This window comes from Peromyscus eremicus, chromosome 2, assembly GCF_949786415.1.
Source record: "Peromyscus eremicus chromosome 2, PerEre_H2_v1, whole genome shotgun sequence".
In the NCBI taxonomy this organism is placed as follows: domain Eukaryota; kingdom Metazoa; phylum Chordata; class Mammalia; order Rodentia; family Cricetidae; genus Peromyscus; species Peromyscus eremicus.
The window spans coordinates 82,412,487-82,429,164 of record NC_081417.1 but is presented as its reverse complement, the minus strand read 5'-3'; the positions used below and the strand labels follow the sequence as shown (position 1 = coordinate 82,429,164).

Genomic DNA, 16,678 nt, shown 5'->3' with positions numbered 1-16,678 from the left:
GTTTTCCTTTCTCGCCTTGGCTCACTAAGGCCAGGACAGTCTGACAGAGGGGCCACAGGCTAGGTGACCCCCTGCCCTCCCAGCAACTGGTGGCAAGGCAGATTGATCTTCAGCCCCCTACCCCTTATCTACCTCAAGCAGAGGGAGGACCCTAGGCTGTAGGGAGTGCTAATTGACTTACTGGCCCTGGCTCTAACACAGGGGTGGAGATGCCCTGTCAGGGATGAGAGACAAAGTGAGGCTGAGAGCTGCTGGGGGAGAGAAGTTGGGAGGAAGAGAGAAGGGCCCAGGAGGAGTGCCTGCAGTCCTGAGAGATATGATGTGGGAGTCTCTATGACTTTGTTTTTTCTTGACTATATGTCAGCATCAAGCAAGGTTAGAGTCTCCTCAAGCCTTTAAATAGCTGCTAGACAAATGAGGATTGCTCAGTATTAGGTGGCGATCGAAAACATAAAGAGCCTTTCAGAGACGGCAAAACTGAGGTTCCAAGGTGCTGGACTGCATAAGGTTCACCACTAAACTAGAACCTGGACTGAATGATCCAGGACTACCCTGAAGCATGCAGGGTGGGTGATGAAGACACCCAGGGTTGGTTGCATCTCCTGTGAAGGCGCAAGTGTCCTCTCTAAAGGTAACATGTTTCCAGCTTTGCCTCAAGATATATGACTAAGTGCAATCCCTTCGGGGGATCCTGCACATTTTGTCTGACTAATTTGACCATTCCCTTCCCTCCTTCGGCTTTTATCAGCAGCCTGTCTGTAGTTTATGACTCAGTGCCTTACAGAGGAATCCCCATTGCTGCTGAACAATGCCTCCAGCCAGCGCCTGCTGGGGGAGTTATCACTTCACTGATACCACGGTTTTGAAAGGAAACCCCAGGCCTGGTGTGTGTTATAGTTCTAAAAGGCGGAAAGAGGACAAGATAATTTCCACATTGCAAGGGGGATGTAGTCGGCATTACTCAAGAGGTCTTGTGGGCGGTATTTGTTTTAATAAGAAACTTATTATGTTCTGGGGGACTAGGGCACCGGGGGTGGGAAAGTGGGAAAGGGAAGTCACCAGAGTGTTGCACAATAACACATTGGCACCTTGGGAATACTTCCGGATGTGTGGGCTTCTGAAAAGTGAAGGGGAATGCCCCTGTAAATCTGTCACCCACCCTCCCACTGCTGTTACTGGCTCAGGGAAAACAGCCCTTCTAAATGGTCTGTGATGACAGGAGTGGTAAAGAAAAGCAGCAGAGCAGGAGAAGGAGCAGGAGGAGAGGATGACAAGAACTAAGAGGAGGAGACGGAAGAGGAAAAATCAGAAATGCAAATCAGAAGGAAGGGAGGGAAGGAGGGAGGGAAGAAGGAAGGAAAGAAGGAGGGAAGGAAGGAAGGAAGGAAGGAAGGAAGGAAGGAAGGAAGGAAGGAAGGAAGGAAAGAAGAAAGGAAAATCCAGATGCAAAGTTCCAGAGTAGAAAAAGCAGGTCCTTTATTTAGTCTGGAGGTAGGACCATATCTCTGTGAGCTCAGGTCAGTTGAGACAACATAAAAATATCAGATCTCACATCTGGAATAAGAGCCACACATAGGATCATATTAAATAAAACAGCATAACCTAGGGCTAGCCCTTCCAGTACTGTGGTGCTCCCATAAAGGACTGTTGTAGCTGATAGGTCTTCCACAACACCCATCTTCCCACATCACACAAGAGAGGGAAGCTTCTTCAGGAAATGCTACTAAACTTCCTCCTATGTTGTGAGGGTATCTTTCAGTTAGGATTTTAAGATATAATCAACAGAAATCAACTTTAGTTAGCTTTAATCAGCCATTTGAAATACCCAATACCTGATGGAAGGCTTTCTTCGAGGGCTGGAGACTAGGAAGTGCATGCCCTAAAGGCCAATTTCAGGCAGAAGATCTGTCCTTGGGACTAGCCTTGGAAAGAACTAACACACCTGCTCCTGTCTCCTCAGCTCTGATGCTAGATGCTGTCTCTAGTACTTTCCTGCATCCTCATCAAAATGGATTCCATAGTGGCTTTTGAATCCAAGTTGTGTATTGGTTGTCTGTTGGGGTAGAAGGTAAATGTGAGCCCTACTCAAGCTGCTGAGTGACTTAGGGAAGAAGCTTGGATATTCAACTATTCTAATGAGGATTGTGCTCTACCTCAATGGGAGAGTGATTCTGATTCTGATTCCTCAAATCTAGAAAGAGGATAGTAATAGATATCTGCCATAGATAAGCCCTAGGTCTTCCACATTTTCTGAATGAGAGTACCAAGTCTTAGTCAACATTGTATTTCCAAGCTGTCGTGTGAACCCAAGTCATTTTCACGGAGGTCTATTTTCTTGGCCACTATTCTTGACATGCACAATGATGAGAAGAATGTCCTCTTCAGTGAAAACTTCCCCAACACTCCAGTCCCACATTGCTGAGTTATTAAAGCTATTGGATGTGTGTGTGTGTGTGTGTGTGTGTGTGTGTGTGTGTGTGCAAATTTCCCTGTTTATACTTGAGTTGTTTTTCTTGAAAGGAAGTTTTTCAGACTGAAGCTTTGGAGTTTGTGTTGGAATACAGTCCCTGGGATCTGGTATCTTAGGATGTGTTCCATTCTGCCTGGAATGCCTGTTTCTCTGTAAGTGTCTATCATGGAATTCTAAATGACCAGTCAGGGGTATAGCTGATGTCTTTGCTCTAACACAAACATCACTCAATGTACAAGAGAAAGAGAGAGACTTCCTTTGACACCATCTATGTATTTCACTCCATTAAATTATTACATGAATTGCTTCATAATAATAAAGTCCCCATTAACCTCCAAAGCTCTTTAAATCAGAACCGATGAGTGAACTCCTTTGCAACTGACTTATTACAGCACTGTTTTTAAACAGCTTAACCCCATATGTTTATCTTCTCCACAATGCCTTCCTTTCTTGTTTTAAAAGTGACCCATGAAAAAGTTGCCCAGAGAATAATAGTTTACAAATATGGCTGACATATAAAAGATGGTCATCAAATACTACCTCCAAGAAAACACTTAGAACACAGTGAAAAATATGTGTGTAAGACGGACTTAGGAGGAACTGGGTCTCATCTTGACAACATCCTTTTCTTCATTTTATCTTTCTTCACAAATGTTAGAGAGCATATTTTGGAAACTTCTAATCCTGAACATTTAGTCAAAGGAAAAGGAAAAGTGAGGCCCAAACAAGTAAGGAAAGCGGATTCTAGATTTACCACTGAGTGCTACTTCTAGAAGAGTCTCTAAGTCTTACCACTCTCTATATAAAGTTCAGTCCATTTTCTGATAAGTGGTGAATAACATCCTAATTTCCATCTACTCTCTAGCAACCAAAAGAGTCAAATAGCTCTGATGCACAGAGCAGCAAGTGAGCATTTTTGTAGCTAAAGGAACAGATAATAGTTGGAGTTCTCTGGGGCCTGGGATCTTTCTTTCACTCACTCAGCTCTGCTGTGCCTGGGGAGCATTCAGACAAAGGAACAAGGAGAGTGGCCACTGCTCCTCCAATTTATAACACCAGTTCTAGTCTGTGGACTGCAGGGTGCTGGCCCTTTCCTGAAAGCATCTTCCCAGTTGTTGTGCATTGTTGAACAGTTCTAAAGCATCTATTTTTAGGGGGCCCATGCCAAACACCCCACCTTCACCAGAACCTACTTTCTTCCAGAGAGTTCCAAAGTGACATACTGCAGTCACATAAGTCAAGTAGGTGAGTATTCTTTGATACAGAGTGGGATCAGTGATGGTTGGCAAAGGCAAAGTTTGGGTTCAAGTAAAGTTTGCAGTTATGAAGAATTCAGCCGCACACATTAGGAACCATACAGAAGAAGGACAGATTCTCAGAGATCTCCTCACCTAATCATTTCCACTTAGAGGAAGCAGACTTAGGCCCAAACCTGGTCAACCTTGTGTAAGTCCTTAGCTTAGCATTAGGTCTAGCGCTTGATTCTTGATTTTAATTAATGTTTCCTGCTGCCATACCACTAGGCTAGTTGCTAATCAAGCTTTCACAATGGGCTACACTTAACTCTCAACCCGGGAGAAAGTCTTCTGCAATTAAAAAAAAAAAAAAATGAGGCCAAGTTCTGCCTAGAAACTGCCAAGTCCTTCCTCATTCTGTGTCTTCTTTTTTCTAACCACATTCATTTGCCTAGCATCCCCCTTGTGCTGCTCAGCTCCTACTTGGTGCAGGAGATAGATAGTAGGTGTGTCCTGAATGTGTTCACAATGGAATTAACAGTAAACGATGCATTTCTGTTACCCTCACAGGCTCCAATCTACTAGGAGAAAGACTGTCCAAGCCCGGCGCTTTAACGCACTGCAGACGTGAGGATGCGATGACATCTCTTTCCCCATAGTCTTCCTGGAAAACTGCCTTTCAGTGAGAAATCTTCCCACCGCGGTTTTCATCCCCTCTGTAGCTGCCCAGTCCCCTTTCAGATAGTGCACCTCTGTCCTTTGTACTTGCAAATGAATTGTGATTAGTTTTCACCTCCAGCCCAAGGGATTAGCCAGAGGACCTTTGATCTTCAGGTATCGATTTGCATCTTAAAGGAAGCATGATCTCATCTGGGCCAGCTCAAAATTCCATCCCTGCCCCCACCCCCTGTCTGTTTACCAGCCCTGGGGCTGGACAGGGCCTCCCAAGTGGGGCTGAAACAACAAGATAGGCCAGACTCCTCGAGAAGGCAGAGGAAAACACATTTCCCACCCGACTTGGTAAAGGTGGGAAAAGGAGGTTTGCTTTCTAAGCACGGACTGGTCTGTTATTTGTCCTGGGCTGCAGATCCCAGAGACTGCGCAGCTTGGATCTGAAGCAAGGACCTAGGCAGCAGGTAGATTCCCCAGCTGGAGGGTGTATGGAGTAGGGTGAGCTGAGACTTGAGAATCACACACAATCAAGGTTAAGTCATTCCCTCTTTAGCCTCTGCCAATCAGTGTGATTCAGAAAACATTTTGTAATCGCCTCAACTTCTGATTTTTTTCCACCTCTAAAGAATAAAAGACTTACTCAAGATATACAATAGTCATCTTGGGCAGTTGGTGTAGAGAAAACCAACAATGTCCGTGAGGTAAAGGATGATTAAAAAAAAAGTCACCTGTCACTGTCATCATCTACGAGGACATTAGTTCTTGAGGACAGCCATGTTCACCCTTCTGTCTTACTTTATTTTTCCCTTTCTATGTTTCACAGTGCTTATGACAGTATGTGTCACATAGGAGACACTTGATAAATATGAACTAAAATGAGTGAAGTTTATTTAGTCATAACTGTTATTATTATAATTGGACAATCAGCCAAGGCCAAAGACAGCAAAGACTCACCAATGCAGTTGAAGGAAATTTCTTGTTGGCAGAAGAGGGAGCAGCCATCACCATTGATCTTATTCATGTCGTCACATTCTTCTCCTTGGCCTCTGCACAATGGATATGGAAGGGGATATCCCAGGTCAGTTTCAGAACTGAGGCTCAACACATAAAGATACTCACAGGAGTCATGGAGCTTCTGGGAGATCTTATGTATACGCAAGTCTCTCTCCCTGACAGTCCGGTTCCTCATCAAAATGAAATCAACCGAAGGTATAGATTTACAAAACATGATTTCATTAATCTTAGTTGCGCTTTTATGACAAATAACAATTCTGCTTCAAAACTGGCAAAAACGTTGACATTTCTTTTTTACATGTATGCATGTGTATGCTTGTGTGTGTGTGTGTGTGTGTGTGTGTGTGTGTGTGTGTGTGTTGTGTGCCTGCATGTGTACACACATGCATACGAATACCTATGTATGAATACATGTGTTCAGGTCCAAAAGCACATGGGTGCACATGTATGTGGAAGCAGGAGGACACCCTTGGGTGTGTTGTTGCTGTCAGGAACATGTCCAGCTTAGTTCACGATGCACAGTCTCTGATTGGCCTGGAGCTCATTAATTAGGCTCGGCTGGCTCACTGGCCAGCAACCCAGGGATTCAACTCTTTGGACCTCTGCTGTGTTGAGATTATAAGCAAGCAGCAGTAGTCCCTTCCTTTTAAACTGGGTTCTAGGGATCAAACCCAGGGCCTCATGCTAGCGAGACAAGCACTGTAGCATCAAGTGAAATCTTCTTCTTTATTTTCTTTGTTTCTGTGGTGCTGGGCATCCAAACCTCTCCCAGGCTTTTGTATGTATTCCCAGTCCAAGGCAAGCATTTTACCACTTGAGACATCTCTCCAGCCCTTATCCTTTGAAACTTCAAGTTCTTTAAACTAGTAAGTCAGCCGGGCGGTGGTGGCACACGCCTTTAATCCCCCCACTCGGGAGGCAGAGCCAGGTGGATCTCTGTGAGTTCGAGGCCAGCCTGGGCTACAGAGTGAGTTCCAGGAAAGGAGCAAAGCTACACAGAGAAACCCTGTCTCAAATAAATAAATAAATAAATAAATAAATAAATAAATAAATAAATAAATAAACTGATAAGACAGTGGGTAGTAAGAAATGGAGGAATAAATTAACAAATGGCTGGCCAGCTCTTGTTCCTGGTATTGTCACTCCTGTCTATAATGGAATTATTCTTTTTCTTTGTAAAGGGTGTAAATGATTAAGGTCTCCAAGCTTCACCCCTGCTTGTGCTGACACTGTCCCCTCTCAATACACCCAAAGACTCTGTCTTGTTTGCACTTACATCCCCTGGCTTAGTCATCTTTAACTAGAAAGTTCTATTTCCCCCATGGAGGGTGTTGTTTCTTGTTGTCCAGAACTTTGAGGCCTATTCTTCTTGCAATTATTTCCATCACCTAATGATGATTTTTGCAGAGGTTGAAATGGTCAGAAAATAAGTATGGACTCTCTCTCCCTCCACTCTACCCCTTTCCCTCAAACTAGGCTTCGGCAAGGAGAAAGAAGAGCAAAATTTGGGAAACCAGATAGATGGTTGTTTTCTGGAAAGTTCCCAGAAACAAAAAATCTTAAGCTTAGAACTACATGTTTGGAAAATAATTGCCCAATCTGTAAGTCCCTTGGCCTGTCTAGCTGATCTTTTGATAAGTTTAAATCTATTGAAAGCAAATGAAACTGGGATTTCATTCTTCAGTCACACTAGCCACATGTCAAGTATTCAGTTGCAGCATGTGGCTAGAGGTCTACTATGTTGAGCACAGAACAAATGTCTACAACCCCCAAAATATTTATTGTATGGTGGTCCTGTAGATGCCCACCCTCATTTTCTCATGTGTTATAATGGAAATAATTAATCCTTCTTGAGTTGGGTACAAAAATGAAGCATTGTGGTGGTATTGTGTTCCCCGAAATACTGTACACTCTAATAAACTTATCTGGGGTCAGAGAACAGAACAGCCACAATACTAAACATAGAGGTTAGGCAGTGGTAGCACATGCCTTTAATCCTAGCACTCCAGAGGCAGAGATCTGCCTGGATCTCTGCGTGTTCAAGGATACAGCCAAGCATGGTGACTCACTCATGCCTTTAATCCCAGGAAGTAATGGCAGGAGGCAGAAAGGTATTTAAGTTGTGAGGACAAGGAACTATAGGCTGGTTAAGCTTTTAGGTTTTTGAGCAGCAGTTCAGCTGAGAATTATTCAGATGAGGACTCAGAGGCTTCCAGTCTGAGGAAACAGGATCAGCTGAAGAATTGGTGAGGTGAGGAAGCTGTGACCTGTTCTGTCTCTCTGATCTTCCAGCTTTCACTCCAATACCTGGCTGGCTTTGGGTTTGTTTTATTAATAAGACCATTTAAGATTCATGTAACAGAGCATGATTTAAAGGGTCTAGCATGCTGGGCAGCACCTAGCAGATGTGAAAAGAGTCAGTTCCCATTCCCTCTTTGCCTTGGGAGGTCTTTGTAGAGTGTGTGGCAGCTGTCTCTCCCTCCTTGGAGACCAGCTGGGAACTGTAACAGCATGGAACAGGTCTCAGACTTTTCCTTTTACCAGGGGCAATTAACACCAGGCAATGTTTGTTGTCTTTAGGAGGTGTCAGAATAGCAGGATAGGACCTAGTAATCAATCCTTAAGATGGCCTAGGACATTGTATTGATCTCCAAGGAGCCACCCACGTTCTCTCCTGTCTGAAAAACCGTGAGCTACAAGGTTTGTACTCCTAGCTGTCCTCAGCATTGTCTGCCAGTGAATCTCACAGGCTTGAAATCACCAATGACCTTCAGCTTCTCAGCATTTCCGTGGGTTATGTAGGGAGACACCCTTTCCCTGAATCCGGACTGGTTCCCTAAGCCATGGACAATATTTCCAACCTACCTTCCATCACCACCCAAACAGTATATTCTACTGGTTTAAGCAAAACTTTAGGGTCACCACAAATATCTTCTAGGCATGATGGGTCTATCATTAGGTGGAACAGTTCTGAGAAACCTCCTTTGACCTCTTAGGCTGGAGTGGGTAGGCATCATTCTCTGTGTTCACAGACATCTTGCTTCATCTATCACAGAACTGACTGTCTTTGCCTAACACTGGAGTTCCTGTAGTAGTCTGTGACATGCCAAAGGAGGAGACAGATTCTTCATCATCCTAGCAGCCCAGTGACATATAAGGGTTACGGGAGATGGCATGTAGTCACCCCTCTACTGACTAATTTTGTAGCCATCTCTTCTCACATTGAAATGAAGAGATGAATTGAGATGAGAATCAAGTCCTTAGTACAAATGTTGATTTTACTTTTTAATGGGTGTGAATGCTTGAGAAAAGTACTTTAATTTTTGTGTGTGTTATTTTGCTACAAAGTATGATTGCAAATTCTTGTGTATCAAATAACTTGATTTATCACACAGCTCTTTAAAAAATTATTACTATTATTACTATTATTATTATTATTACTATTATTATTGTGTATATTAGTGGAGTTGGTTCTCTCCTGCCTTTATGTAGGTTCTGGGGATCAAAGTCAGGGTTTTCAGGCTTGTTTGGCAATTAATTACCTTTATCTGCTGGGCACAATGCTTACATGGGTCTTTATTTCAGAAGAGCAAAAATGTTTCCTAATGTAAACTATATTTTGCCTAGTAAATATAAAGTTGGCATATTTTAGTTAGGTAATATGTCAACTTTTTTGTTTAAAAATGTCTTTTTTTTTTTTTTTTTTTTTTTAGATGAGGCCAGCATGCCTCAAACTTACTGAATGTCTGAAGATGACCTTGAATTTCCGATCCTCCTGCCTCTACCCACCTCCAGTGCAGGTATGTGCCACCATGCTGGATTCATACATATCTGACTCAGGGCTTCAAGCGTGTTAGGAAACAACTGTACCAGCGGAGCCAGGCTGCCAGCCCTCAATATGTCATTTTTAAGTTGACAAATTGTGAATTATAACCTTTCCATAAGTCACTGACATTCTTTATTGTAGGGCAGGGACTCTGATGCACACTACTATCCCTTTGCATAGTCAACAGAAAAGATGGAATTAACTGGGTTTTACCTAATCATACTGCAACATGTATTTCTTTCAGTGTTAAATCATGATCAGAAAGCATACTGCTCTGGCGGGAGAGATGGCTCAATGGCTGATAGCATTCGCTCCTCCTACAGAAGACTCAGGTTCAGTTCTCAGCACCTACACCAGGCAGCTCTCACAACTGTCTCTAGTCCCAGAATCCATCACTCTTTTCTAGACTCTCTGCAGGCACCAGGCATGCATGTGGTGGACACACACACACAGAAGCATGAGCATGTGCAAGGACATGCATATACAATAGAAATAAACCTTAGAAAATACAGCATATTACATCAAATACCTATGTTTCTTTGAGTGGATTTTTGAGTTTAAACTGCTTTTACCTTCACAAGTACAAATCTAGTCCTAGCTGCTCCTTTCTTCCCAATATGGAGGATTCCAGTTTCCATCACATACCACACAATCACTAGCAACAAATCAAACTGCTCTTCCCTCTGGCATTACTGTCTGTGACAAGCACAAGCCATAGACATCGAGCACTTTTGTTTCACATACGTCACACCTGAGAGCTAATTTACAGGCTGCACATCAGTGCTTTCATCCAAGCCTGAAGCAAATGCACTCTTCAGACTACCCATCCCCCAACAGGAATAGCAATTGTAATCCCATGTTGCAAAAATATTATGTGACACCCAACAGTGCCATTTAATGAAGGAATTTACCAATAGCTTGTTTTGCCATCTCACACATAGTGCATGTGATTAAACCTGCCAATTGTTTTAGACTTTAGTGATAGTGTCACTTGCAAATAAATACACTAGCAATGGGAGCAATAAGACACTGAATTTGGAATGATGCTTGATCTTATCTTCATTTATAGAGGATAAAGAAAACCTCCAGTTTGTGCCAGCGTCTGGTTGTTTTGTGCTTATTTTAGAAGACATTCGATCAGAAGTTGGTGGTAAGGCTTCATGACTTCTTGTTCCTGTTTGGCAGATGTATGTATCCTGCCTTAAGGACCAGGCAATGAATAGACTGAACATCCTATAAGATGCATTTCTTTTTGCATACCGCTTGATGCTTTGCAATCATAATTTCTAGTTGGACTGAAATCTTTCACATCTTGATTCATTCACCCCAGTGTATTCATTTTCAGATTCTCTCCTCACTCTAGAATATTGTTTAGTGCTTATGGTTTCAATATTGTATGTTACAATGCTTCGTTATATTTGTGAAGCTTTGGCCCATTTTCTGAATTGATGATTGCAGTTTTAACAGATGTAAAAGGCAGCCAGAAAGAAATATTTTTTTTTCAGCTATTAGCGTGCTCACTTAATATAAAAGGGAAGCTTTGAATATGTTTTAAGCAGAGAAGCTAGGTAAACAAAATTCCACTTTAAAGAGGATATTGTATGTAGGCCAGATTAAGGGTGGATCATCCCATGTCAAAGATCCAGATTAGAAGTTGGGTGGGTCTTCCTACTTCAAATGATTTGTGAGTGTGTGTGTGTGTGTGTGTGTGTGTGTGTGTGTGTGTGTGTGTGTGATATTAAATTGAAATGTGGCTTTAAGAAAAGAAAACTGTTTTGATTTTATTTTTTTCAAGACAGGATTTCTCTGTGTAGCCCTGGCTGTCCTGGAACTGGCTCTGTAGACCAGGCTGGCCTTGAACTCAGAGATCTGCCTGTCTCTGCCTCCCAAGTGCTGGGATTAACTGCAAATCCATGCCTGTTTTAAAGAAATGTTTTTAAGATTTTTTTAAAGATTAATTTAAGCCGGGCAGTGGTGGTGCACACCTCCAATTTAAAAAACAACTAAGATGGAGAGCAGATGGTAGGAAGCACATAGTAATATCTCTGGTAAAATCATATATTATATATTTGAGAAATGTGTGTGACCCCAGAAAACAATCATTGAGTTTTCTTTCAAGGTCAGCAGATGGCTTAAAGCCCAACTAACAGGTTATTGGAGAACAATGGCACCTCAGAGTTTATGCATCGGAAAGCATTTCCTACACTCTCCCAGTAAAGCACCTTGTCCATCTCTTGACCTAATTACCATTTCCCCAAACCTCCTTTTTCACTGGGTGGACCTACTTACTTCTGGATAATGCCATCACCACAGTACCCACTTCCATGGGTGTATATGGCAGCCGGTGATGGCTCACTCTCTTCAGTTCCTGAAATGGTGATAATCTGGTACTGGTACACACTGCCAAGTTTCAGATCCCTGGAAAATGTAAAGGAACTTGTTAGTTAAAACAAATGCAGTGCTTGGAGCTGATAGGCAGAGAATGAAATATTGATTCCTCTGAGTATACTCTTTCAGTCTTCTTCTTCTTCTTCTTTTTTTTTTTTTTTTAAATCAAAGGCACTTGCAGTAATAAAATAATCTGTATTATGCACTGGGTTAAGCCTCTTTCTTCAACACAATGGACTACATTATGATGTACACCAATAAAAACATCCTTTACTAGATGGATAACTGTATAGTACTAAGTACTTTGGACTTTGAACTTCACAGAAATCCTTGAAGAAGCATAGCAGGGAGTATGGGATGCGTGCAATGAGAGTGTGTGGGAAGAAGAGATCCTGGGAAAAGATTAGCTAGGCAAAATCATAGAAAGTAGAGGAAGCATATCAAATCCTCTGAACACCATCTGACCATTTCCTCACCTTTAAAGACCAGTGCAGGTACCCCACTGAATATGGGAAAGCCTTTTCCTTATGCTGTGTTGTTAGAAACTAGCCTCTTCTCCCCACATTCCTATCCATGACTCTTACTCTTTACTTAAATAACAATAGCATTCATTAATTGAATCCTGGCCCTGGGCTATGCACTTGCTATATATTTGCTTATTTGAGAATCAAAACAACCCTACATGGGAACTCATATTTTTATGTTGTTTTTATAGATGATGAATATGAGGCATAGCGAAGTGAAGCCAATTGTTTCCAATTGCATGCCATTGAGTAATAACTTATATTCTCCTTTATCCCCACAGGCCTGCCTAATAACCACATCTCTTGAAGAGAGAGGTCTTGTCCTGGAATAACAGTTCCGGAGCCTGGTACCTGCCAGACGTCCAACATGCCAAAACTGCATCTCTCCTCTGGCTTAAGACATCCAGGGCCTGTCCAGGCTTCCTCACCCAGGAACCTGGCTACTGCCAATTATCCTCTAACACAAAAGCATGCTTGTGTCAATTCTACATGATCACATCCCCATTCATATTTCCTGATAGACAGTTTTCAAAGGGATATGCTACCCTTCATTTGCATTGACTTATGTGTCAATTATTCATTTTTTAATGACAAAAAATTTACTATGGGAAATATGACAAAAGGTTAATAAGGAGATTCCAGAGGGAAAGGAGGTAGATTTCATAAACAGAAGGAAGATGTCAGGAAATCTCAGGATCTCCTTGCCCATCTGTTATTTCAGCTGCTACGAAGGCTGGCGATGTTTGGACAAGGTCAACAAGATAACAGGTGCGTGGACAATGGATGGGGAAGGTTTCCTGACACTCAATGTAGTGATAGTTAAGAGTTTATGAGCAATGGAAGATTCCTGTGAAGAACACAGCCTTGGTGGAAATCCTAGACACATTATCCCCAAAGGGAATTTGTTTTAGCAGCACTGAAGCAGCCATTGATATTGGGGGCAAACCAAACACCCTTAGGGATTCTGCAAGAGATCTGGTGAATATCTTGGGATGTTGCACAGATAAATGATGGTTGCACTGTTAACTCTCAGAATGACATCATCAGAATACCCCTTTTATTGACTCTTTACTTACGCCTTGACTAATGAGGGACTCTTCCAAAAGTACAGTAAGAGAGGGGAGGGAATGAGAATCTAAGACACATGAAGGCATTAGATAAATATGACATGAGTTCTACTATAAGCTTACCTGTTCTAAAATATGAAGGTACACTAAAATATGATAACATTTTAGAATAAAATAAGAAATTTGCTTCAGGTTACATACTTTGCCACAGATGGGGCCCTTTTGCAGAAAAGCTTGCCAAAATGAACAGTGCTTCTTGAGTTATTTTTCGTGTGTGTGTGTGTGTGTGTGTGTGTGTGTGTGTGTGTGTGTGTTTGTCTCTGTGTGACATGACAAATGCTTTGTAGCTGAAATATTTAAAGTGATGGGCTATTGTGGGCATTTCCTTCTACCCCTACCTTGGTTTCTCTTGTAGCATCTTCATGTCAAGTTCCTCCTATGCCTCAGCAGTCACCAACTTGTAGGTAAGCAAACATGTTTTTGTGTCCTGGTTTTATCCAGAAAGCCATGGGATATATTTATTTTTAATCTCTCTGAGCCTATTTCAAATTAATTCTAAACTTTGCCTCATGGTATTTTCCTACATGTGAGAGTGTAAACAGTGCACCTTGTGTCCCCAACTCATGATGAATTGCTAGAAAATGCTGAGCTATTATTATCAACGGCTGATTAGCAACATTCTCAGTCCCTGAAATTATCCTATGGACTCTTTAATGGGGGGGGCAGTGAAGAGTCAAATTATACAGATAACCCTGATGTGGCAAATTCCTGAAGAAGCGGGTCTACCATCTGCTTCTTGTGTTACAGAATCTTATTCACTCCATCTTGTATGGTGTCATTTAGTTGGAAAACACGCAGTGCCAAACACCTCACTTTCTTTCAAGGCAACCCACCCTAACTTCTGAGAATTTTACAAACCAGGTCTTTACCCTGCAGTAAAACCTATCTCTTAATGACTTCTACCCAGTGACCCACTAAGCAGCAGTGTGCACGACAATTCATGAAGAAATTTTCATAGCCCTTCTCTCAACTGTGTGTCTGCCTCTTGTGCCATCCCTTTGAAGCCTGATAACAACCATCAGAGTCAGGGGCTAATATCCTATGTTCCCAGAGAGGGCGACAGAGATGTGAATCACCCTTCAGTAAAAAGACAAAGGAGGAAGAGGTAAATTGCTAGTAAAATGATCATGAATCTCGTGTAATAAAACTACATTTTTCTTTCATTCACCTTAAAATTAATGCCAAACACAGGTTCTTAAGAACTTAGATATTTTTCTTTTGGAAAGACAAACTGGTGAGTGCGGGAGACTTTACTAGGTTGGCGGAAGTTGGAATCTTTGTCGCAGCTGGTCTAAAAGCAGGAGGCTAGTGTCAGGTCCTTCCTTTCAGCTGCTGCTGAGCATGGGAGAAGCTTCCAGCTGTTTCTTGAACTCATTCCCCCCAACACTCTTACTTCTACTAGTCCTGTCTTGTGGCCTCCTAGAAGGTTCCACCACACCCTGTAACTTGCTACTAAGCTAAAACTTCTCCTTTCCTTTTCCCCCCTTTTCTTTCTTTCTTTTTTGTAACTAAAACTCTCAGATTTCATCTGAGATGGGATTATTTTATTTTGACCATTTCTGATTTCTTTCACAGAATTTGAAATGCTACTTTAAATTTATCATTAAAAACATTAATCTTCATTAATATTTAATCATCAGTTCAAACTCTATCTAGGATTACTTTTGCATTTACCATTATCATGTGATGGATTATTTAGCTAATATTGAGGGGCTGTTTTGTGGCTGCTTTGCATACCATTTTAAAACAGTCTTTCCAAGACTTAGCCTTTGCTTCTGTACAACTGTCTCAAAGGACATATCTGCCTTAGGTATACATTTTCAATTATTGAGGAAAATGCTTTCGTTTCTCATTGGCATGATTTCCTCAATAGTCCTTCTTAAAAATGTTATTACAAGGCTGGGTGTAGTGGTCCACATATGTAATCCCAGCACTTAGAAAGCTGAGAGAAGAAGATTGCCATGATTTCAAAGCTGGCCCAAGACACCTAGTGAGTGATAGACCCAGCTGGAGTATGAACTGGGAATCTGTCTCTCGGTTGCTCTCTCTCTCTCTCCCCCCTCTGTGTGTGTGTGTGTGTGCATGTGTGTGTGTGTATGTGTCAAAATTGCATGCCAACTTATATCAAAATATATCTCAAGTATGTAGTATATTCACACATGGAAACTTGGTTAGATTTTGACACCATTATCTTAAGAACATATATATATATATATATATATATATATATATATATATATATATATATAAACAACCTAGACCTCTGCATATATGAGACAATTGAGTAGCTTGATCTTCTTGTGGGACTCCTAACAGTGGAAGCAGGGTCTGTCTCTGACTCTTCTACTGTTTTTTTGGGATCCTATTCTTCATAGCGGGTTGCCTTGTCCAGCCTTTTTTTCTTTTCTTTTTTTTTTCTTTTTCAAGACACGGTTTCTCTGTGTAGCCCTGACTGTCTGGAACTTATTCTGTAGACCAGGCTGGCCTTGAACTCAGAGATCCGCCTGCCTCTGCCTCCCAAGTGCTGGGATTAAAGGTATGTGCCATTACCGCCTGACTCTTATACAGCATTAATACAAGGGGAGGTGCTTATTGCAACTTGATATGCCATGTTTTGTTGGTCTTCATGGGAGGCCTGCCCTTTCCTAAACAGAAATGGAGGAGGAGTAGACTGACAGGTGTAGAGGAAAGGTAGGGGAGGGAATGAGAGGAGAAGAAGGAGGGGAAACTGTGGTCAGGATGTAAACGAAATAAATAAATTTAAAATAAAATTTAAGAAAAGAATATAAAACACCCAGAAGATATCTAAGCACCTTTAGGTTTAAATACTTAGATGCTCATTTTCAAATGCATATTTTAAAATTGTTGATACATAGTTAATATTATGATGGGTCATTACAACCTATAGAAACCCATAATTAAGTCATTACAACTCCTGGAGGCTGATTTTCAAGTCAGGGTTTGTTACTGGTGTCGCATGCTTCTATGAAGACATGGAATGAAAAATACAACAGTAGGTAGGAAGAATAGGAGACAGACCTCTTTACACTGTGGTAACACTCTACTTTGTTTCTTTCAGGAAACTTTTGAGCCCCTTATTCTTCATCAATATCCTGTGGTTTCCATATCACAGCATTCATGTATCATATGCCTTAAAATGGTCTCTGTTTTCAAGCTGTATTTTATTTCTCTAAAATTCTGTCTTCTAGATAAACAATTGTAACTATAGTTTCAATTTGTTTCCTACTTACCAGACATACGTTATACTTTGTGCATATAGTTTCAACCAGAACAAATATTCCTTGAGCAGTTGTTATTATTACACCTTCTCCGGTGAAGACACTGGCACATGAAGGAGAGAACACACTACCTGCCCATAGCTTTTGCCATAGGCAGAAACTTGAATGACTTCCATATAACCA

The 16,678-nt window shown here is 41.6% G+C and overlaps 1 protein-coding gene across 1 annotated transcript in view; it reads right to left on the bottom strand.

Moving 5' to 3' along the window:
- Nucleotides 1–16,678, bottom strand: part of Pappa (pappalysin 1) — a 242,848-nt gene that overhangs the window by 119,147 nt on the left and 107,023 nt on the right. The window contains exons 8-9 of the mRNA XM_059254461.1: nt 11,507–11,635; nt 5,332–5,423 (exon numbers count right to left, since the gene is read on the bottom strand). Coding sequence (XP_059110444.1) covers nt 5,332–5,423; nt 11,507–11,635 — 221 coding nt within the window. The remainder of the gene's footprint in view (nt 1–5,331; nt 5,424–11,506; nt 11,636–16,678) is intronic.